Source organism: Mirounga angustirostris, unplaced genomic scaffold, assembly GCF_029215605.1.
Source record: "Mirounga angustirostris isolate CCGP_5_RB_7025 unplaced genomic scaffold, mMirAng1.0.hap1 SCAF_2, whole genome shotgun sequence".
In the NCBI taxonomy this organism is placed as follows: domain Eukaryota; kingdom Metazoa; phylum Chordata; class Mammalia; order Carnivora; family Phocidae; genus Mirounga; species Mirounga angustirostris.
The window spans coordinates 106,741,344-106,763,978 of NW_026991710.1; the positions used below are offsets into that span (position 1 = coordinate 106,741,344).

General features: G+C 36.1%; 1 protein-coding gene across 2 annotated transcripts in view; it reads left to right on the forward strand.

Annotated features, from left to right (window-relative positions):
• Positions 1-22,635, forward strand: part of HSPA4L (heat shock protein family A (Hsp70) member 4 like) — a 53,612-nt gene that overhangs the window by 3,371 nt on the left and 27,606 nt on the right. For both annotated transcript variants that reach the window (XM_045880477.3, XM_064585038.1), the window contains exons 3-11: positions 10,568-10,625; positions 12,194-12,334; positions 14,488-14,610; positions 18,396-18,495; positions 18,863-18,996; positions 20,625-20,869; positions 21,007-21,083; positions 21,920-22,071; positions 22,516-22,622. In XM_045880477.3, coding sequence (XP_045736433.1) covers positions 10,568-10,625; positions 12,194-12,334; positions 14,488-14,610; positions 18,396-18,495; positions 18,863-18,996; positions 20,625-20,869; positions 21,007-21,083; positions 21,920-22,071; positions 22,516-22,622 — 1,137 coding nt within the window. The remainder of the gene's footprint in view (positions 1-10,567; positions 10,626-12,193; positions 12,335-14,487; positions 14,611-18,395; positions 18,496-18,862; positions 18,997-20,624; positions 20,870-21,006; positions 21,084-21,919; positions 22,072-22,515; positions 22,623-22,635) is intronic.

Sequence of the window (22,635 nt, forward strand, 5' to 3'; positions counted from 1 at the left end):
TCTTAGGCACATTGGCTAATTCTGCATGGCTGAGATTTAATATGATATTTCTGATCAGTGTGTAAGAGTCACTAATACCTAGATTTAATGAACCTAATCCAAACTAGAAAATTGCTAAGGTGGAAGTATTCTTAGCTTGCATCAGCAACTCTGCCCTTCTTTTCATGGCTGTGTACTGTTATTTACCTCAGGATCTTTTATTGTTACTGAACTAATACTTGACTGTAGTCTGTTCTTAACTCTATATTTACTCTGTGGAGCTTAAATTATTGAGTGAAAACCTAGCTTTACCAGATCCCTGCACCTTTGTTTATTGAATACATATCTTGCAAAAAGCATAACTATTAGAGAACCTGTAAATTTTCTAATACACCACAGTATTTAATGATATAGATAAACTACCTTTCAAAAACTTTTTTTCCCTGTTCCACTCACTGCCACTAAGGTAGTAAGACATAGGTATTTCCAAATACATTGCAAAAGGACCTTGTGGAAAGAGGAAGGAAATGTTCCATTTAGTTGGTTTTGGCATTTATGCTTTTTAACATTTGTTTCATTCTTTAACATACTTGATTATGTATACATGGGAAGGTCCGGTGTATAAACCAAGGGCAGTTTAATGGAAAAGATAATTGCTTAAGTTTTGGCCTACAGTTAAGGGACCAAGAACAAGTAATTTAACTTAGTCTTCAGATTCCCCTTCTGTAAAGTTGGAGGGCTGTACTAGCTGCTCTTCTCTCATGGATAAATTGAAGAGGGAGAAGGAAATTAACATGCATAAGTTGAAGAGGAAAAAATTAATTTCAGAACATTTTCTTATTTAAAACAATTGTCACACAAAGAGTACATGTTCATTGTAGAGATGTAGGCACATTAAAAAGTGAAAGTAAAAATTTAATTCCTCCACCCAGAAATAAAACTTCCAGATGGTTTTCTCTGTGTTTCAAGGATAGATTATACTTTATAGTCTGGTAACCTCTATGTAATACATGCTTCTCTATACCGTTAGTTTCAGTGTTTGTATAATCCTTTCTTTAATCCACCCCTTTTTTGGACAGTGAGGTTGTTTATATTTTTTTTATAAGCCATACTGCAATAACTATCTTTGTAACTAAATGTTTGACCCTTATAATTTTTTCAAATAAATTCTTAGAATAACTGAGTATGCACATTTTTGGATAAGTTTGTATTGTTCAATTAAGCATAGATGTGGGGATTGGAATTTCCATCCCAGGCTTAATTATATCAAAGTGATTAGTTTCATACATGGGAAAAGAAAACTGTAGCCAAGGACCTTCATTCAATATTAGACGAAAGCATGTGATCAGCTAAAACATGCTGCTTTTGTTGATAATAATGATTGCTATGTGACAGGCATTGTGCTTCTATTGTTATACATATTACATCAATTTTTTGAGTTTGATAGTACTAGCTTTTTTCATAACCTTAAAGCAAACTTAACTGTTTTGGCCAAGAACTTATAAGCAATGAAACTGATTCAGTTTCAGGCCTCTTTTACCCCCAGAACCTCAGTGTCCTTCCATTATCCATTGGCATAAGGATGGTATATCCAGGTTAATGAGGATATAACAGTCAAAGGAACAAATTATCTGGCTGAGAAGCATCTTTGCTCTAGTATCAATAAATTCATCTGTTTCTGACTAGTTTCTAAGAACTACTGTTTTAAAATGGTTTTAAGTTATTTTAAGAACATGTAGAAGATCTTATTTTGTTTGAAAAATTCATTAAAATGCGTACCAACACAAAATAGGTTGGTATATGGAGGAAAGCAATGTGGAAGACTGTAAACTACAAACTGCTTATTTCTTGTGGGTAGAATTATGGAGGGTGTGCTTTTAATACATAGTCTGTAATGTTTTGAATTTTTCTGAACATATTTTACAATAAGTAAAACTGATTTTTTAAGCGAAAGTATTTCAGGAGATCTTTGTTAGGTGTATTTTATCAAAATTCTGTATGATCAGACTTAGTATTCAGTTCTCTGGTTTTCTGTCTTCCTTTTTCCCTGTTTCTTTACCAGTGTATGAATAATCTGGAAATACGGGAATATATTATTTATACATTACTTTGAGAAGTCCTCTTCAGTGCACACAGGTAGAAATCACCACTTTGGGTTATTAAAAATAAACATTTTTATACATAGGAAATGCCAGACTCCAGAGGTTAATAGTAGCTATAGTTGGGAAGGAGGACTTTTCTTGGTGATAGAGTTGGGGAGGTGAGGGGAGGCTTTTACATTTTATTTAAATATTCTTTGTACCATATGAATTGGCTTTGTGTATCTTACTCTGAGCTTATGTTTAACTTTGATTTAAAATATTTTAAATACAAACGAGAAAGTAAATCTCCAACCCTTCCCAACCACCCAGTAAACTTTAATATGTATGTTTTTAGTTTTATGCAAGTGTATGTATACATAATGGGATGTTTTTCTATTTGCTTTTTCACAAAAGTAGAATTACATGGTATGTATTTTGCAACTTTTTCTCAACATGTATTGTGAACATCTCAAACTTGTGTGTATAGTGCTAATTTACCTCATTTTTAAATTTATTTATTTTTAAAGATTGTATTTATTTATTCGACAGAGAGAGACACAGTGAGAGAGGGAACACAAGCAGGGGGAGTGGGAGAGGGAGAAGCAGACTTCCTGCGGAGCAGGGAGCCCGATGCTGGGCTCTATCCCAGGACCCTGGGATCATGACCTGAGCCGAAGGCAGACGCTTAACGACTGAGCCACCCAGACACCCTAAATTTTTTATTTTTTTTAAGTTTTTAATTTCAGTTAACACACAGTGTAATATTAGTTTCAGGTGTACAATTTAGTGATTCAACCTTCCATACAACACCCAGTGCTCATCACAACTGCATTCCTTAGTCCCCATCACCTATTTCACCCATCCCCCACCCACCTCCCCTCTGGTAACCATTAGTTCTCTATAGTTCAGAATCTGTTTCTTGGTTTGCCTCTCTCTTCTTTACCCTATGCTCGCTTGTTTTGTTTCTTAAATTCCACGAGTGAAATCATATGGTACATGTCTTTCTCTGACTTATTTTGCTTAGCATAATACTCTAGATCCTTTGGGTAAATATCTTGTAGTGCAATTGCTGGATCATAGGGTAGTTCTATTTTTGGCTTTTTGAGGAGCCTCCATACTGTTTTTTGGAGTGGCTGCACCAGTTTGCAATCCCACCAACAGTGCAAGAGGGTTCCCCTTTCCACATCCTTGCCAACACCTGTTTCTTGTGTTGTTGATTCTACCATTTTGACCTAATTTACCTTGTTTATTTAAATGGGATGTACAGTATTCCATTGATAGATGCACTACTATTAGTGGATGTTTCAAATTATTATTTTGCTATTGACAAAAATTCAATGAGTGCCTTTTTTTTTTTTTTTAATTGTGCTAAGTGGAGTGGAAAGGCAGATGGCTCACACATTAGCATGGCCAAAGCTAGGACTATAAAATCTTTCAATATGAATATTTTCTATGATAAAACAAAATGAATCTTTAGTTACTGCCTTGAATTTGTGGGTGAGAAATTCTGAAAAGTTTCTAGAAGGCAAGGAAGGATAAGTACAAATTATATACTATCTATCGTGAGTTTAAGGTGTTTAACATGCTATGGTAGTCTTTCGTATGTGGTCACTACAATACAAATTAATCAGCATAACTGTGTTCTGATGAAGCTTTATTTACAAAAATAGGTGGCAAATGGTAATTTGCAAACCCCTTGTCTAGTCAGTCATAATCAAAAGAACTTTAAAATTATAGTGCATTGCTATTGAAATTTGACCTGTCAAATTTTAAGATGATCAGTTTTTCAAATAATGTATCTAACAGTTAAATACATCTAATTTAATATAACTAATCAGCTTTTTAAATATGTCTACCTAAGTACAGTTGACCCTTGAACAACATGGGTTTGAACTGTGCAGGTCCACTTATATGTGGACTTTTTTTTTTTTTGATAAATACAATACACTACTGTGAATGTATTTTCTCATATAATTTTCTTAACATTTCTTTTTCTCTAGCTTAATATAAGAACACAGTGTATAATATATATAACAAAATATGTGTTAACTTATCAGTAAGGCTTCTGGTCAGCAGTAGGCCATTAGTAGTTATGTGGGAAGTTAAAAATTATACATGGAGGGTGCCTGGGTGGCTCAGTCGTTAAGCGTCTGCCTTTGGCTCAGGTCATGATCCTGGAGTCCCAGGATCGAGTCCCGCATCGGGCTCCCTGCTCGGCAGGGAGTCTGCTTCTCCCTCTGACCCTCCTCCCTCTCATGCTCTCTGTCTCTCATTCTCTCTCTCTCAAATAAATAAATAAAATCTTTAAAAAAAAAGGGGGGGGCGCCTGGGTGGCTCAGTCGTTAAGCGTCTGCCTTTGGCTCAGGTCATGATCCTGGAGTTCCAGGTTTGAGTCCCACATCGGGCTCCCTGCCCAGCCAGGAGCCTGCTTCTCCCTCTCCCACTCCCCCTGCTTGTGTTCCCTCTCTTGCTGTGTCTCTCTCTGTCAAATAAATAAAATCTTAAAAAAAAAAAAAAAAGCATTTAGAAACTCTTAAATTTTTATTTTTTATATGTTAAGTTTTATCCATTATCCATACTGAAAGACTGGAAAGTTTTTGTTATTACTAAATCATATATGCCTAAAAGAAATCTTATTTTTGGGGACACCTGGGTGGCTCATTTGGTTAAGCAGCCGACTTGATTTCGGCTCAGGTCATGATCTCAGGGTCCTGGGATGGAGCCCCCTGTTGGACTCCACTCTCAGCTGGGAGTCTGCTTGAGGATTCTCTCTCTGCCCCCCCCACCTCCATGCATGCATGCATGCATGCTCACACTCTCTCTCTCTCTCAGATCTTTAAAAAAAAAAAAAAAGTCATCTTATTTTTCTAAGTAGCAAGCTAGAAAGCAAATGGCAGCCATAAGTCTATTTTTTTTTATTTATTCATTTGAGACAGAGAGATAGAGCATGAGCAGGGGGAGGTGTAGAGGGAGAGGGAGAAGTAGGCTCTCCGCTGAGCAGGGAGCTGGATGTGGGACTCGATCCCAGGACCCTGGGTTCATGACCTGAGCCAAAAAGCAGAGGCTTAACCATCTGAGCGACCCAGGTAACCCAACCCTAAGTCTTTTTGAGAATATTCCTCCCCCACTTCCTTCTAGGGCAATTTTTTTCCAGATAGTCACCTTGAGAAATAATAACCATATATTTTCTTTACTGCAGAACTTCTCAGGTCCGTTAATTTGTTTATAGGCATTGAAACTCCCAGGAAAGAATATTTTCCCCAACTTATTTGAACCTCCAAGGGAATTACATTCCACAGAGCAATATTTGGAAAATGGTGCTATAAGGCAGTGGTTCTCAGTTGGAAATTTTGCCCATTAGGGCACATCTGACAATTATATGAAGATACATTTTTGGTTGACACTCTGGGTGTGAGGCGTTGGGGGGAGTGCTTCTGGCATCTCAGGAGTTGACCCCCTGATTTAAACCAATTGATGGCCCTTTCATATCATCATTCATTCAGTTATTGTTTTCTTAATATGTACTTGATAACAGAAGAGGCTATAAATAGTAATTGTGATCTTATGGAAACTGGCAAGGGAAAGCTGACAATTTTTAAAATAGGGTTATTTTTAAAATGAAAGTGGTAAAATCAAAAGAGTCTTTGAATCCTTAGTGGAGACTGACAAAGTGAGCAAATTTAAAGAGTACTGACCTCGGGCGCCTGGGTGGCTCAGATGGTTAAGCGTCTGTCTTCGGCTCAGGTCATGATCCCAGGGTCCTGGGATCGAGTCCCACATTGGGCTCCCGGCTCAGCGGGGAGCCTGCTTCTCCCTCTGACCCTCTCCCCTCTCATGCTGTTTCTCGCTCGCTCGCTCTCTAAAAAATAAATAAAATCTTTAAAAAAAAAGAGTACTGTCCTCTTAGGTGAGGAATCTCATAGTCTTTGGCAGTACGTGTTTTCTCCAGTCTGGTTGTGCTTGGCCTTAATAGGCTTTATAAGACAGAAAGAAAATTAATTTTAAGTTTTAAGGGAAAATACAAATACAGCTTTTTTTTTTTTTTTAAAGATTTATCTCTCTGAGATAGCGTGCATATGGAGGTGGGGGGCGGTCAGAGGTAGAGGGAGAGAGAGAATCTCAAGCAGACAGTCCACTGAGGGTGGAGCCCAACATGGTGCTTGAACTCACAACCCTGAGATTACGACCTGAGCCAAAATCAAGAGTAGGATGCTTAACAGACTGAGCCACCCAGATGCCCCAAAATACAGCTTTCTTAAATTAACACCTGACATTTGATTTTCATGCCCCTCCTCTACCAAAAGTGACATAGGACATTTAGAAGTTTTGTTTGTTTAGAATTTTGTGGCATTCTCTGAGAATCTGGGATTACCACTGTGGTGGCAATATCAGATTGGAAATTATAGATTTAAGCTGCATTGTAAACCCTTTGTTTTGTTTGTTTTTAGGTATAAGATGGAATTTCTAAAGAGCAGTTGAAATAAAGTATAGAAAGTATAATATCAATGGATTATGCAGTATACATTTGGGTAAACTGAATATCCTTTCTATAAAAACTTTTGTGTCAGCCTCTAAAGTATGGTATAATGTGTTTATTTCCCTTGGTGTTAGTAAAGTCAGGTAAAAGTTTTGAGAGAATTCATTTAATGGTTGTATTCCAGAATCTTTTTGAAAGAAAATTAAAGGAAGGAGTTTGAAGCACTTTTTTAGTTATGTGAGGAAGGTTTTCTGTGTATTGAAACTGGGTATTTCCAAGCTATAACACTAAATTGTTTAAACTTTAAAAGTTGTCTACTTTTAACTTTAGAGAATATCTAGTAATGATAACTGTTTAGCTTTCTCTGTGAAGTGATACATGTGTGCAGCACGTTTCAAAGAATCTAGTACTTAATAATTGATACTTGAATCAATATTATTTGGCTCCCGTGTTCTAAGAGAAGTGAACTTCTAGAGAATCAACCTAAGAATAAGATTATCTATGTACTGAAGTGATGGTAGCCTAGTATTAAAAAATTAAAAGTATTCTTATGTGTGTCCAAATAATGGAGTTGAGAAAAGGACAGATTATAATAAAGTAGACTAAGAGGTCGCAAATCCATATTTTCTCTGATGAACTTTAGGATGGAATGCCAACCATCCACATAGATAACCATATTAGATATGCAAATACTCTGCTCTGGCAGGGACTATGTTGAATCAAGGAGTTACTTGGAAGAGATCATCTGCTTGGATGTCTCAAACATACCTCAGTCTCAGCATGTCCACATTAGCACTGCGATGGTCCATCCTCAAACCTGTCCCTCTTACAGTGTTTTCTGTCTCATTAAATGACACCACTCTACCCTCTTATGCAAATGGGAAACCTAGACATTAGTCGTGATACTTGCCTCTTCCTCTTATCTATTCCAGCCCTGTTCAGTAAAAATATGTTAGCAACATGCATAAATGTTCTAGTAGTTACACCAAAAAGATAAGAAACAGGTGAAATTAATTTTATGTATTTGATTTAATTCAACATATCCAAAATCTTATTTCCATTATTTTTAAATCAGTGAGATATTTTATATTCCTTTTTAAATATTAAATTTTCAAAGTCCGGAGTATGTTTCACACTTAAAATGAATACATCTCAATTCATACTAGCCACATTTCATGTGCTTGATCATCACATATGGCTGGTGGCTACCATATTAGACAGTGAAGATCTAGTCTGTCACTAAGTCCTTTGAGTCTTACCTCCTAAATATCTCTTAATTCCTTCTCCCCCTCTCAGCTGCCATCATCCTGGTATAGATTACTGAAAACTTCTAGCCTTCCTCCCATCAGTTCTCACTGGTCAAAATGATCTCTGCCAAATCTCCTTTAATTCCACCCGCATCATCATTTACTCTTCCGTAAAATCTCATCACTTCCTCGGGTGAGCCTTTCCGGATCCTCCTCCTCTAGGTCAATTCTGTTATCTACTCATCTAGCATCAGGTATACTCTCTATTGTAGCACCTAGTTTACTTTCAGGTGTGTGAGCACTGTAAGTTCCAAGAGAGCCAAAACCATGTCTTTTTCCCCTCACTGTATCTCTAGTAACTAACAGAGTGCCAGACATAAATTACTCAACCAAAATCTGTTAACTAAATGAATTTAACTGCTTGCCCTTCCTGAAAATGCTGTGGCCCCCAGTATAAAAGTGTCTTGTTCAACCCTTAAAAAGCACTGTTCTGGGGACAGCGGGGGAGGGCTGGGGGAGGCACCTGGGTTGGCTCAGTCAGTTAAGCGTCAGACTCTTGATCTCAGCTCAGGTCTTGATCTTCAGGTTTTGAGTTCAGACCCCATGTTGGGCTCCACGTTGGGTATGGAGCCTACTAAAAAAAGGCGGGGGGGGGCATTGTTCTGGGATCTTTCCTCTTCAGTTCATCTTCTATATAAGCATGAAATGTTCTCTTCTTTATCCAAAAGCCTTTAATAAGTTCCCTTTACCTACTGAAATAAATGTTAAATTTATAACCTGTCATTTGAGGCCCTGTATAATCTGACCCCAATACTATCAAAATGTCAAATGAAATTAGCCAAGTTGTATTCTTCCTACTCTCCAAATAAGCATTACCCTTAGGAGCCATCTTTCTATTCATTCAATAAGTACCTTTACTGTATTACCAGATAATGATCTAGGCCAGTACTGTCCAGTAGAACTTTCTATTCTGTATATCTCTTCTGTTCTATGTATTATCTCTTCTGTTCTGTGTGTATATATATATATATTTTTAATTTTATTTATTTATTTGACAGAGGCAGCGAGAGAGGGAACACAAGCAGGGGGAGTGGGAGAGGGAGAAGCAGCCCTCCCACTGAGCAGGGAGCCCAGTGTGGGCTCGATCCCAGGACCCTGGGATCATGACCTGAGCCGAAAGCAGACACTTAACAGGGACTGAGCCACCTAGGCACCCCTGTTCTGTGTATATTCTGTTCTCTGTATACTCACTGGCCACATACGGCTGTTAAGCCCTTGAAAGTTGGCTGTTGAGCACTTAAAATGTGAATAATTCTGAGGAACTGAATTTTTTATTTTGGCTAAATTTTATTAGCCACGTGTGGCTAGTGGCTACCAGATTGGGTAGTGCAGATCAAGGGAATGGAGCACACGTTATCTGCCCTCATGGAGTTCATGCCCTGGTGTGGAGATACAGTCAGTAAATAAATTGTATCAGATGGTGATACATTATGCAGGAGAATGAAATTAGGTAAACAGTAGGAGATGTATATGTTGGGAAGGAGCAGAAAATGTTTATATAAGATAGAAAAGGTGTTGATGATAAACTGACATTTGAGCAGACATGAAAAAAAAATGAGAGAGGTGTGTAAGCCATGTGGATGGATATATTTAGTAGTGTTCCAGAGATAGAGAATAGCATGTACAAAGGCCCTGAGTAAGAAGTGTGCTTGCATTATTCTAGAAATAGCAAGGAGACCAGTGTGCCTAGATTGAAGTTACAGGGTAGAGCAGCCAAGGACCAGACCACGAAGGGTTTTATTGGCTGTTGGGGAGACTTAAGCTTTTGCTTTGTGAGACAAGACACCATTGGAGGGGGAGTTTCATGACCTTAGTCTTGAAGAGGATCACTATGGTTATCATATTGAGAATAGATATATCCCTACATACTGGCAATGTCCTTTTGAACAAAACAGATGTGTATTAAATTTTTTTTCTCTTCTTTCAGATCTTAATTCAGAAATCACCTCTTCCGCTTGCTTTTCCTAAGCCTTATATAGAAGTGATTATTCTTTTTCACTAGTATTCATAATCCGTATGGTCATAGTCCCGTATGTTGATTTTTTTCTGTAGACTATAAATTCTCCAACAACAGTGATTGTAGCTAGTATACACACAGTGCTCATAGTTAGTGGTTGATATGAATGGTACCTGTAGTTACAACTAAAATCATGGAAACACTTTCTTAAATTATAACATGAAATGATATTTTGATGAAAATGTTGCTCCACACTTGCTTTTATAAGCAGAATTACATCTAAATGCAGAAATTTAAAAAAAGAGCAATCATAGTGTTCAAAGCATTTACCCATATTCACTCATTTAATCCTCACACAAACCTGTGAGTAGGTACTATTATCAGCACTATCTTCCAGATGGGAAACTGAGACAAATAATGGTTAAGTAATTTCTACAGGATTACAGAACCTGGATTTAGATCCATGCAACCTGGCCTTACTGAACACAGTTAGTTTTTTTAGGAGGTCATAGACCAATAGAATTTGAAAAACAGAGCATTGCCAGCTATTAGCAACATTTATTCTAAGAATTCTAACATTCTGACCACTATTCCATTACTTATGAAACCAAAATATGGAAAGTTCTGATGTCCATTAACCTATTTTTAGAATATACCTGATTATGTTAATCCATTTAACTCATTTTTTTCATAAGGAGAGGCAGAATGATGGCATATCAATTTAAACATACCATGGGAACAAACTTTGTGTTTTTCGCTTGTTTAGGGCCTGTATATCTTTGGGATCAAGAACTCGAGCCATTGGAAATGCAGCTAAGAGCCAGGTAAATTGTTAATGTAGATGTTTTGACTTACAGGAAGAATTTAATGGAATCTTGGTAACTAAGCTCCCACTTTACATAGTTAAGAGTGAGAAAAGAGAAGGAAATTTGACAGACCCGAGTATCTTTGTATTTTAATAGATATATTTTGCTTTGGGGGTTGCAAAATATTTCTTATATTTTATTTTTTTTTAAGTCTTTTTAGTTTTGAAGTTAGGGTGTTGCTACCATATGACACCACTTTTTCCCCTGTATGGTCACTTTTCTAAGAGGTATCCTATCTAGAATATACACTTCAACAAGTAAGCAATGTCTTTGTAAAAGAAGGTGGGAAAGATGGAAGAACTAATTTCCACAGTAACCCAGTGTAGCTACTTTACATGGAATCTGTTTAAGTATTCATATTTCTAGGCTTCTGAAGTGCTTATAAGTAGAACGTTTACTTTTAACATTCTTTGTTAGAAGTTCATTTTCCTCAGACTTTATTTCCCTGAACCAAAAGCCCTTAACAATTACTTCTTACATTTTAATGTGTACCTGAGTCTTCTTTTCCTCATAAAATAACTTTGTTTAATGGGGCTTTTTTCCCTCCTGACTTTATAAGGATAATTGACTCATTTATCTAGGAATTTTTGCTTAAGACTTTATCAAGGTTGTCTTCTCATTGGCCTATATATGAAAATGTGAGAGATCTCCTACACTTTCATATTGTACATAAACAAATGTGTTTGTGCCAAAATGACTTCTTCACTAAAGTTTACATCTCATATTCTGTGTGATCTTCTAAGCATATCATAGATAACAGAGTCTCTAAAGAAAGCAAACTAAAATTACTCCTCTTAAAGAGACCACTGTGGTAATTCAGCATCCCAGTAGCTTTCATCTCGTAATTGAAGAGCAAGATCTATTTGGCTTTAACTAAGAGGGCAGCAACTGGATCTCAGTATTATTCTATAGTGTGAACTACATGTTCTAGTTAAAGAAAAAATTACTTTGCTAAAATACAAGCCATTTGCAAATTAAGACACTTTAATTTTTGCATCATGCTACACAGAAGGAGTTTAAATTTACTAGCCTAGGAGCACTTCTCTACAGTGAGGAATTGCATTCTTGCTGCATGAGAAGTTTCCCAAAGAACTAGATATTAAGAGGAAAAAAAGGGGGGCGCAATATGGAAAAGTGTTTCAGTAAAAACACAGTAATGAATGTGGAAGGAAGAGAACTTAAACCTAATTCACTAAAGCAAAAGGTTGAGGAAAAACAAAGAGATAAGTTATAGATAGATTTTCACTGTATTACTTGAAAAGTTTTACATTTTTGTTCTTTCTTTTTTGAAAACATTAATTTTGAGTCTACATTCTTAGGATAGGAAGAGAATTTGGGGGGCAATAGATATGATGCATACATTCTTATTGTATAATTTTACTGTCAGCTGGAAGCCAGACAAATGATTGTGTCTAATTCTAAATTTAAATGTGTAGGATAAAGAGACTTGGTGGTATTAAGCATTAACATAGTGTTTATTTTGCATTCATTAAATATTGATAAATAAAAGTGTTTACTGCCAACAGATAGTCACGAATGTAAGAAATACAATTCATGGCTTCAAAAAGCTTCACGGGCGATCATTTGATGATCCCATTGTGCAAACCGAGAGGATCAGGCTTCCTTATGAACTGCAGAAGATGCCTAATGGAAGTGCAGGAGTTAAGGTAAGCTTCTCAGAGTACAAACATATTTAAATTCAAGAAACCAAATATAATATTGCCTGTTTGTAATTTAACTTTTTTCCTCTGGACGCAGTACATATGTACCAAGATTCAGTTTTTGTAGTAAGCTTTAGTGAGTGTAAAAAAATTCTAATTAGATAGTTTTTAAAATCCAAACAATACTTTTATTGTCAAGGAAAAATTATTTGAAGAACTTTTAGAGGTGAACAGTTTTCAAGCAATAAAGGCAGAGCCATAAGTGATTTAGAAAAATAGACCCCATAAGTATATTAATTGCTATATTAAAGCAAACTCTACTTCCAAGTAAGAGATTGATTCTTGATTTTTAATTCTACATCCTGAGACAGTAAGTTGTAGATTAGTTAACAAAACCATGTTTGTTGATTCTTCAGAAACTAACAGAATACCTCAAAACATAGTTACCTTTTGACCCAGCAGATTCACTCTTATTTATATACACCAGAGAATTGAATGATATATGTACACAAAAACTTGTACATGATTGTTCGTAGTAACATTGTTCATAATAGCCAAAAAGTAGGAACAGTCCAAGTGTTCATTAGCTGTTAAGTGGATAAATGAAATGTGGTACCTATACAATGGAATACTATTTAGCCATAAACTGGAGTGAAGTACTGATATGTACTTCACCCGGATAAGCATGGCCACATAAATATACATATATACACTTACATGCACATATGTTGTGCTGCTTGAGAGAAGCTCTTCCGAAGTTTAGTGTTAGAGAACAAAATTATGTTCACTGAGGACACAGAAGTAAGACATAACTTTTTCTTCAGTAAATTAAATGTAATTATTATATGGGTTCCAAGGTAACTTTGTATTGCTCGTAAATTTATTGGTTATTATAATAGGGTTTGATTACTTAAAGCACACATCTTCCAGTATTCCTTTGTCAAGAAGCATTGTAAAGTTTCCTTTTGTGTGCTTAAATGCAACCTACTCTTAAACCTGTGTATAAGATGAGGTGGTTATTTGGTCTAAAAAACATAATTTTGAAATTTCATATATACATCTCTAATATTTAATTTATGATTATTCCCAGAAACCTTGGAATAATACATACTATACCTCTTTTTTTTTTTTTTTAAGATTTTATTTATTTATTTGATAGAGACAGAGAGGGAACACAAGCAGGGGGAGTGGGAGAGGGAGAAGCAGGCTTCCCGCTGAGCAGGGAGCCCGACGTGGGGCTCGATCCCAGGTCCCTGGGATCATGACCTGAGCCGAAGGCAGATGCTTAACACCTGAGCCACCCAGGCGCCCTATACCTCTTTTTTTTTTAATAAGAAATTTTCTTTCCTGATGTTCGCATTTCCTTTTCCTAGAACTGTATGACTAAAGCTTTTATTTTAAACCCAGAAGAGTTCTAACTTTCAAAAGAAAGATTATTTGATCTTTTTCTCCTTCATTATGTGCCTGGAAAGTGAATGATAAAAATTGCTTTTGTGAGAGGCACCTGGGTGGCTCAGTCAGTTAAGCATCTGCCTTCAACTCAGGTCATGATCTCAGGGTCCTAGGATCGAGCCCCCATCGGCCTTCCTGCTCAGCGGGGAGCTTGCTTCTGCCCCTCTCCACCTCCTCTTCCCCCCGTTCATGTGCACGCGTGCACTCTCTCTCTTTCTTAAATAAAAATCTTTTTAAAAAATTATTGTGGGGGTGCCTGGGTGGCTCAGTCGTTAAGCGTCTGCCTTCAGCTCAGGTCGTGATCCCAGGGTCCTGGGATTGAACCCCGCATCGGGCTCCTTGCTCCACAGGAAGCCTGCTTCTCCCTCTCCCACTCCCCTTGCTTGTGTTCCCTCTCTCACTGTGTCTCTCTCTGTCAAAAAATAAATAAAATCTTTAAAAAAAAAAAAAATTACTATTGTGAAAGGCAGAGAGCTAATGCAGAAGACATTTTTGAGAACAATTTGGTTATATTACTATGTGTAAGGCACTTGAACTTTAGAAATGAGAGGTTGTAATACTAGAATAATCTTTTCAGAATATAACTTCTCGAGCAAAAACTTGTCTTTTTCACTGTTGTCTATCTATCATGTATAGAGTAGATCCTCACAAAATACATATTGGATGAATAAATGACTCTTAATAAATATCTCAACTTTTGGTTTTAGGTGCGGTACCTAGAAGAAGAGAGACCTTTTGCAATTGAGCAAGTAACTGGAATGCTGTTGGCTAAACTTAAAGAGACTTCAGAAAATGCTTTGAAGAAACCAGTGGCCGACTGTGTGATTTCAGTAAGTTTTACTTCAGTACTTTTAAATCACACCTTCCAGTATATTAATATTCTATTGAAATATATTTCTTCTCTTTATTCTTTCTGATCTAATTTAGTAAATAATCTAAATCCATTTTTATTTTTTTTTATTTATTTTTTTTTAAAAAACCCACCTTATTTGGTAAAGTTTAGGATTAAGTTAGTTTCCCATAAAGTCAGTTGTGATAATCCGTGAATCTTAAAAAACCAATGTATATGATTAGTGACTGCTATATGTTCCAGTTATCTAAGAATCTTTCCTGGTTGCCCTTAACTTCCCACTTAATAGGGACCTTAACATTTTATGGCAAAGTTGAAAATTCCCATTTGGGAATTTGAGATTATGTATATTCATATATTCTGTATCAGAAAAAAATCTTTTTTAAAATGAAAAATTGGATATATTTAACATGTTATACTTTCAGAAATTTTGACATGCTTACACACAACTATCAATCATTATCAATATTACATATTTATCACCCTCCCAGAATCCCTGAGCGGAAGGGAGTCATTTAACCAACTGAGCCACCCAGGCACCGCCCACCCATTGTGCCTCCTTTAAAGTAAAAATTGTTTACGTATAAGGTGTGCATCATGACACTTTGATATACATAGTGAAATGATAATGATTACTGCAGTTGAGCTAACTAACATATGCATCTCCTCGTGTACTTTTTTTTTTTGGTGGCAAGAACACCTGAGATCTACTTTCTTAGCAAATTTCCAATATCCAATACAGTATTACTAACTTCAGATACCATATGCTATACATTAGATTTCTAGAATTTATTCATCTTACATAACTGAAACTTTGTAATCTTTGGCCAGTATCTCCCCATTTCCCCCACCTCCTTGCCCCTGGTAACCACTACTCTACTCTCTGCTTCTATGAATTCAACTTTTGTAGATTCCACATATAAGTGAGATCATGCAGTATTTTTCAGAAAGAAAAAGTCTGTCTTTAAGGATTCTTAGAACATTCCATCATTTCCTCTATCTCTTGAGATCCCATTATATACTGATAACTTTTTGAAGTTACATGTTGTCCACTTAAATGTGAGTATATTTCTAATACTATTAAACTTCCCTAAGTTCGAGAGTCTCATGTCCTCAGAAAAATAGAATCAGATTATGAACTCCAGTGGAATTTAGTAATTAGATTTTTATAGGTATTTAGAATTTTTTAAATGAGAGAAAAGTAATAGAGCTTTAATATTTTATATTCTGACCATTTAATAATAGCAAATAATAGGGGCGCCTGGGTAGCTCAGTCGTTAAGCATCTGCCTTCGGCTCAGGTCATGATCCCAGGGTCCTGGGATTGAGCCCTGTATGGGGCTCCCTGCTCAGCGGGAAGCCTGCTTCTCCCTCTCCCCCTGCTTGTGTTCCCTCTTGCTGTCTCTCTCTCTGTCAAATAAAATCTTTAAAAAAAAAAAAAGCAAATAATAGAGTTTACCTTTGGCCGGGCACTGTTATAGGCATTTGATATGTACTAACTCATTTAATCCTCAGAATCACCCTATGAAGGTAGGATATTTTTAACTCCAGTTTTATAGATTAAAAAACAGACACACAGAAGTTAAATAACTTGCCCAAAATCAACAGAGCTAATAAGTTGTAAGCCAGAAATCACACCCCGTAGTTCATTCCCAAGCCTCTGCTTATAACTCTTCCATTGTACTGCCACTTGAAAGTATACATCAAATAGGGTTTGGTTTTAAAATCCATCTTAAATTCAAATCCATCCCTATTAACCATACTTGATAGTAATTTCACATCAGAAATTGTCAGAAGAGAACATTGTGAACTTCTTGGCCATTATTTACTTTGTGTAGTTAGTGTGATAGACCCATTGTGAGCTATATAGGGGAAGTATTTTCTCTGTTTTATTTTTTATTTTTATTTTTTTAAAAGATTTTAATTATTTTTGACAGCACAAGCAGGGGGAACAGCAGAGAGAGCGGGAGAAGCAGACTCCCTGCTGGAGCAGGGAGCCCGATGCCGGGCTCGATCACAGAATGCTGAGATCATGACCTGAGCCGAAGGCAGACGCTTAACCGTCTGAGCCACCCAGGCGCCCCTCTCTGTTTTATGCACTATTATATCCCTAAGTGGTTAGAAAAGTACCTGGTACATAAGTGCTCAATGAGTACTAAATAAAGTCTATATTATAATTTAGATTTTTGTCAGAAGGATAATACCAAAATCAGGATAATCAGGTTTATCAAAATTCAAGTTCTTTTCCTGTTGTTAATATCTGTTAAATGATGGGGCGCCTGAGTGGGTTGGTCGTTAGGCATCTGCTTTCGGCTCGGGTCATGGTCTCGGTCCTGGGATCGAGCCCCGCATCGGGCTCCCTGCTCCGAGGGAAGCCTGCTTCTCCCTCTCCCACTCCCCCTGCTTGTGTTCCCTCTCTCGCTGTGTCTCTGTCTGTCAAATGGATAAAATCTTAAAAAAAAAAAAAAAAATCTGTTAAATGAAATTTCTAGCTTCAGGGCACCTGGGTGGCTCAGTTGGTTGAGCGACTGCCTTTGGCTAGGTCATGATCCTGGAGTCCCGGGATCGAGTCCCGCATCGGGCTCCCTGCTCAGCAGGGAGTCTGCTTCTCCCTCTGACCCTCCCCCCTCTCATGCTCGCTCTCTCTCTCAAATAAATAAAATCTTTAAAAAAAAAAAAAATTCTAGCTTCAAAAAGCAATAAAATTGGAGACAACTTACTTAAATTGGAAGAGCCCAAGTCATTTTGTACATGAATATACTTAATTAGCTTTTTTTTAAAAGATTTTATTTATTGAGAGAGCACACACGTACACAGCACACAAGGCTCACATGCAGGGGGAGGGGCACGAGTAGGGTGAGAGACAGGGGAAGAAGCTGACTCCCTGCTGAGCAGAGAGCCCTCAGCAGGGCTCTATCCCAGGACCCTGAGATCATGACCTGAGCCTAAGTCAGATGCTTAACCGACTGAGCCACCCAGGCGCTCCTACTTAATTCTCTTTTCAGAAATCTGTCTGTAGACACAAATCAAAGTGCTTCTTAGTTTGACAGAATGAAGTGTATGTAAATCTTAACTATAAGTTTAAGTCTCAGTTTATCTTTTGATAAAGTCTTTAATTAACATTAATTAAACATTTAATGTTTTTTTGGTGATTTTAAAAGAAGCACATGCTCCTCATAAGTCCTCTGCAATATAGTTCCTGCCTCGCTTTGAGATAATAGCCACTGTAAACCTTTGGGTACTATATTCTCCTGGGTAACATATACCTACACAAAAATCATGCTACACATGTCCTTTTTTCTGATGCAATATAGATACTGTTCCATGACCATTCAGATCTGCCTGATTCTAACAGCTACATAATAAGATTCCATTATACAAATATACCAAGATATATTTAATCTCATTTTAACAGTCTTGGGCTTTCAATTTTTCATTATCAAAGATGAACAAACATTTTTTTTCCATAGAGCAGACCCAACACAAGAAGGATTTAGATGAACATATTTTGGAAATCCTGAAATATTATTCCATCTTATTAATTGCTTTAAATTTGTGTTCATACTTAGGTCAACACTTTATGGTATAGAAATTGCCAAAAAGTAAAAAACTAGTATTTTTTTTCTTGTTTATTTTATTAGAACACCATTCTTTGCCTCAAGCCCTACATAAGTTTTAGAGCAGTTATTTTACATTTTTAATTGATGAGATGTTTAAAATATAGTACATCAAACCAATATATTTAATTACTGTTTTAAAATACCAGATTCCTAGCTTTTTCACTGATGCTGAGAGAAGATCTGTGATGGCTGCAGCCCAGGTTGCAGGTTTAAATTGTTTGAGGTTGATGAATGAAACTACTGCAGGTGAGCACTTTGCAATTTGAAAATCACTGTCAGAAAAACTGTTCTAGTTTTGGGGTTTTTTTTTTCCAATTAATATAAAGCATTTATCTTTTTTTAAACTCATTATGTACTGGCTCTTGTAACCTTTGGTTTTTGTAGTACAGTATTTTGCTAGAAGTTAAACATGTCTTACATTTGCTGTAAGAATCATTTATGTTACAGATGGATAGAGAAAAAATTAAAAACAACCAAATTATAAAAAGTTATTTACTTTGAAACTAATAATTTATATTACTCTCTATTAAAGTGCAGTATCAAAATGACTTATCTTTTGTTTTCCACGTGATTGCTATCCTGATAGTAACGTGATTTCTTTGTTCTTACACAGTCGCGCTAGCATATGGAATTTATAAACAGGATCTTCCCCCATTAGATGAGAAACCAAGAAATGTAATATTTATTGATATGGGACATTCTGCTTACCAGGTCTCAGTTTGTGCTTTTAACAAAGGAAAACTTAAAGTAAGTAAATAAATGATTTGCTATATATAAGTTTAATGGTTAAGAGCATGTAAGACAATATAGAGAACTTAAGTGCTCTGCCACTTAAAAACTATGACCTTGAGCAAGTTACATAACCTCCTTAAATCTCAGGCTCCCCACTTGAAGATAATATCAGTAATTACCTCAGAATTTTTGAGGACAAATGAGTTAAGGTATATAAAATGCTTGGAATGCCTTATCCTGTAATATGTATTAGCTATTTTTATTATTGTCAAGATGTTAGGTCACCTATCAGGGAACATTAAGTACATTACTATCCATAAATATACTTAGGAAACATTTTGTAAAATGATTCCCTTTGTTTTATAAACTTTCCTTATCCAGGAGTCCTAATCAGAATTTTCTATAATGTGGCATCATTTAGTTCTGTGTGCTCATCTTAATAGTTTGTATTGGATTTTATATTGATCATCTTATCCATACTTACGTTCTCTCTCTCTCTCTCTCTCTCTCTCTCTCTCTCTCTCTCCCTCCATTAGTCACATGTGTAGAAGTTACTTAGAAGATGAAATACTTTCGGTTATCCAATGGACCTTTTAGAGCCTTTTGTCTCACAGTTTATAGTAACATCCTTGTAATCAGAAAACTCAAAGGAAATGACTCATAGTGAATATAGGGTAGTTTTTTGTAAATTGTTTTAATCTTTGCTATTTAGTCTTGAATTTTAACTTAAGAACATTTTCCTTCCTTCCTTTTTAGTAGATACCTTAGAGTAACCATATCTGTGGCCCTTCTGTCCAGAAGGATGCATGTTTGCACTAGTCACATACCAACACAATTTTGCATTTAATTTTGGGTAGTACTGGTCCTAGCAAGAAGTCGATCCATGAATTCTCCATACGAGTCTTGGGATGACATCCCATCACATTAGTTTACAGCTTTCTATAGGGCTTACTATTGTTCCATCACATATCCTTGTGAAAAAAACCTGATGAGCCACACCAACGGTGGGGTTCTATTTTTTAAGTGACTAGTGTAAGTAGTAATTTGTGCTCTCCTTGGAGAGAGACTAGATATCTTGCTCCTGCATTTTCAAGAGGTTTAGTGTTGAAGTTCTATGACTTGTCTACTCCTCTTCCGTCCATCCACTGGCTGGGGCTCATTGCTCAACAAGTTTATTATATTCTTATCTCTCCACTTCACTTTTTTTTTAAATAGTAGTCAGAAGGCCTAATTTCGGACCTGTAATCTTCGGATTGGCTTTTCTTGGTTGTTTTGTTTTGTTTACATACTTAGGACTTACTCCCTGAACTTGGTTTTTGGCCTACCTCTTCAGTGCTATTGTAGAGCCAATGGATATGAGATAGTGAAGTTTTAATTGTTGTAACTCAGTTATTTCAGAAATGAATTAATTTTAATTATATATGGATCTGCATCCCAAAACAGATAATTCAGAATGGGTAAGTATGTTGGCTAAATATAAGTGATAATTGATATCAGCAGTAGCAAGCTTTGACACCCCTGTGATTTTTCACAAGTTCTTTGGCTTTGACTTTAATTTTAAAAGGTTTTTTTTTTTTTGGTTTTTGTCTTTTTGAAAGCATTTATATTTCTGAAAATTCAGTTCTGGTTTTTTGGTTAAACAGGTCTTGGCTACCACCTTTGATCCATATTTGGGTGGCAGGAACTTTGATGAGGCTTTAGTAGACTACTTCTGTGAGGAGTTCAAGACCAAATACAAGATAAATGTGAAAGAAAATTCTCGGGCCTTGTTGCGTTTATATCAGGAATGTGAAAAACTGAAGAAGCTAATGAGTGCAAATGCATCAGATCTTCCACTGAACATTGAGTGTTTCATGAATGACCTTGATGTTTCTAGTAAAATGAACAGGTACAGTGTATGTTTTCAGTTTAAGAAGTGTTGGCTTATTTTATGTTTAGATCATGTCTGATTTTTCTCATTCTGTTTAGAAGATATACTTGAGTTTTATATCCCAAAATGATGAATTTTATTTCATTTTCCCACAGGGCCCAATTTGAACAATTATGTGCTTCCCTCTTCACCAGGGTTGAGCCACCATTAAAAGCAGTAATGGAACAAGCTAGTAAGTGTAAATTACTAGACTAACCATCAAAATTGTATCATGGCGTTAACTCACTTGAATGGGGTAGGAAATGGTAAAAGCAATAAAAACTTCTATTTGTTTTTTGAAGATTTGTACTTCTCATTTTAGAGAGGGAGATTATAATTTCATTCATAAGAGTAAGGGCACTATGAATCTGGGTTTATGAGAACAACTCCTGGCTCGTGTTATTGTTTACATTGTAAAACTAACACTAGTTATATTTGGAGGTGTTTATATGTAAGTAAAGTCTAAGATGAAAATAAAGTAGAAATGGGACATGATTGCTTTTTGTTAAGATTTTTGGTAATCATTACTTTCTATGGGTATTTGTGAGGTGAAAGTTAGAAAATTGAAGGACTCTGAAGAGCCCATGAGGTACTTGTCTGTTCTTATTGTCACTCTGTCATCTGGTCCAAGTGCAGTGCCTGACACATAGATAGTTAATATTTATTAAATTTTGCATTTCTCCAAAATTTGTTTTTATCTTCTTTCTATTTAGTCTTGTTTTGAGCAAAAACAAAATCCATTTTTTTAAAAAAGTACTTTCCAAGGTCTTTTGTTCACATTTTTATAAAGACTATCTTATTTTTCTCAATTAAAAATATTTTGGGGGTGCCTGGGTGGCTCAGTTGGTTAAGCGACTGCCTTCGGCTCAGGTCATGATCCTGGAGTCCCGGGATCGAGTCCCACATCGGGCTCCCTGCTCAGCGGGGAGTCTGCTTCTCCCTCTGACCCTCCTCCCTCTCATGTTCTCTGTCTCTCATTCTCTCTCGCAAATAAATTAAAAAAAAAAAAAAAAAAATTTTGTTTTACAGACTTGCAACGTGAAGACATAAGTAGTATAGAAATTGTAGGGGGAGCAACTCGAATTCCTGCAGTGAAAGAACAAATCACTAAATTTTTTCTTAAAGACATAAGTACCACATTAAATGCTGATGAAGCTGTTGCACGAGGATGTGCATTACAGGTATTTTTCCTTTTTTTTTTTTTTTACAGAGTATATTTTGCCAGAAAAATGGTGATAGGCCTAAAGGGACCTTTTAATATTATCTGTTCAAACCACTTGTCAATAGGCTAAAATAAATTAAAATTATTCCTGAAAGATAAGTCTTGTGTCTTTCCAATTTGTTTTTAAACTGTCATGGGACAATATGTGTGTACTGTAGTGAAAGAACATTTACTTTTATGAATTCTTGTAATTATTCCCATTTAAAATTCTTTTTTCAGATTTAAAAATATATTTTTGTAAGGTCATAAAAATACTCTTGACACTTCAGCTGTAACCAAAAACAGTAATTTTTAGGATGTAACAATTTTATTGCAAGGGCTTTATTAAGCAGTTCAATCAGGGTAACCTATAGTATGTTTTGTGTTTGTTGATTTAAATATGGTATATATATCTTATTTTCAGTGTGCGATTCTCTCACCAGCATTTAAAGTGCGTGAATTTTCTATAACAGACCTTGTTCCCTATTCAATCACATTAAGATGGAAGACCTCTTTTGAAGATGGAACTGGGTAAGTTACTTTT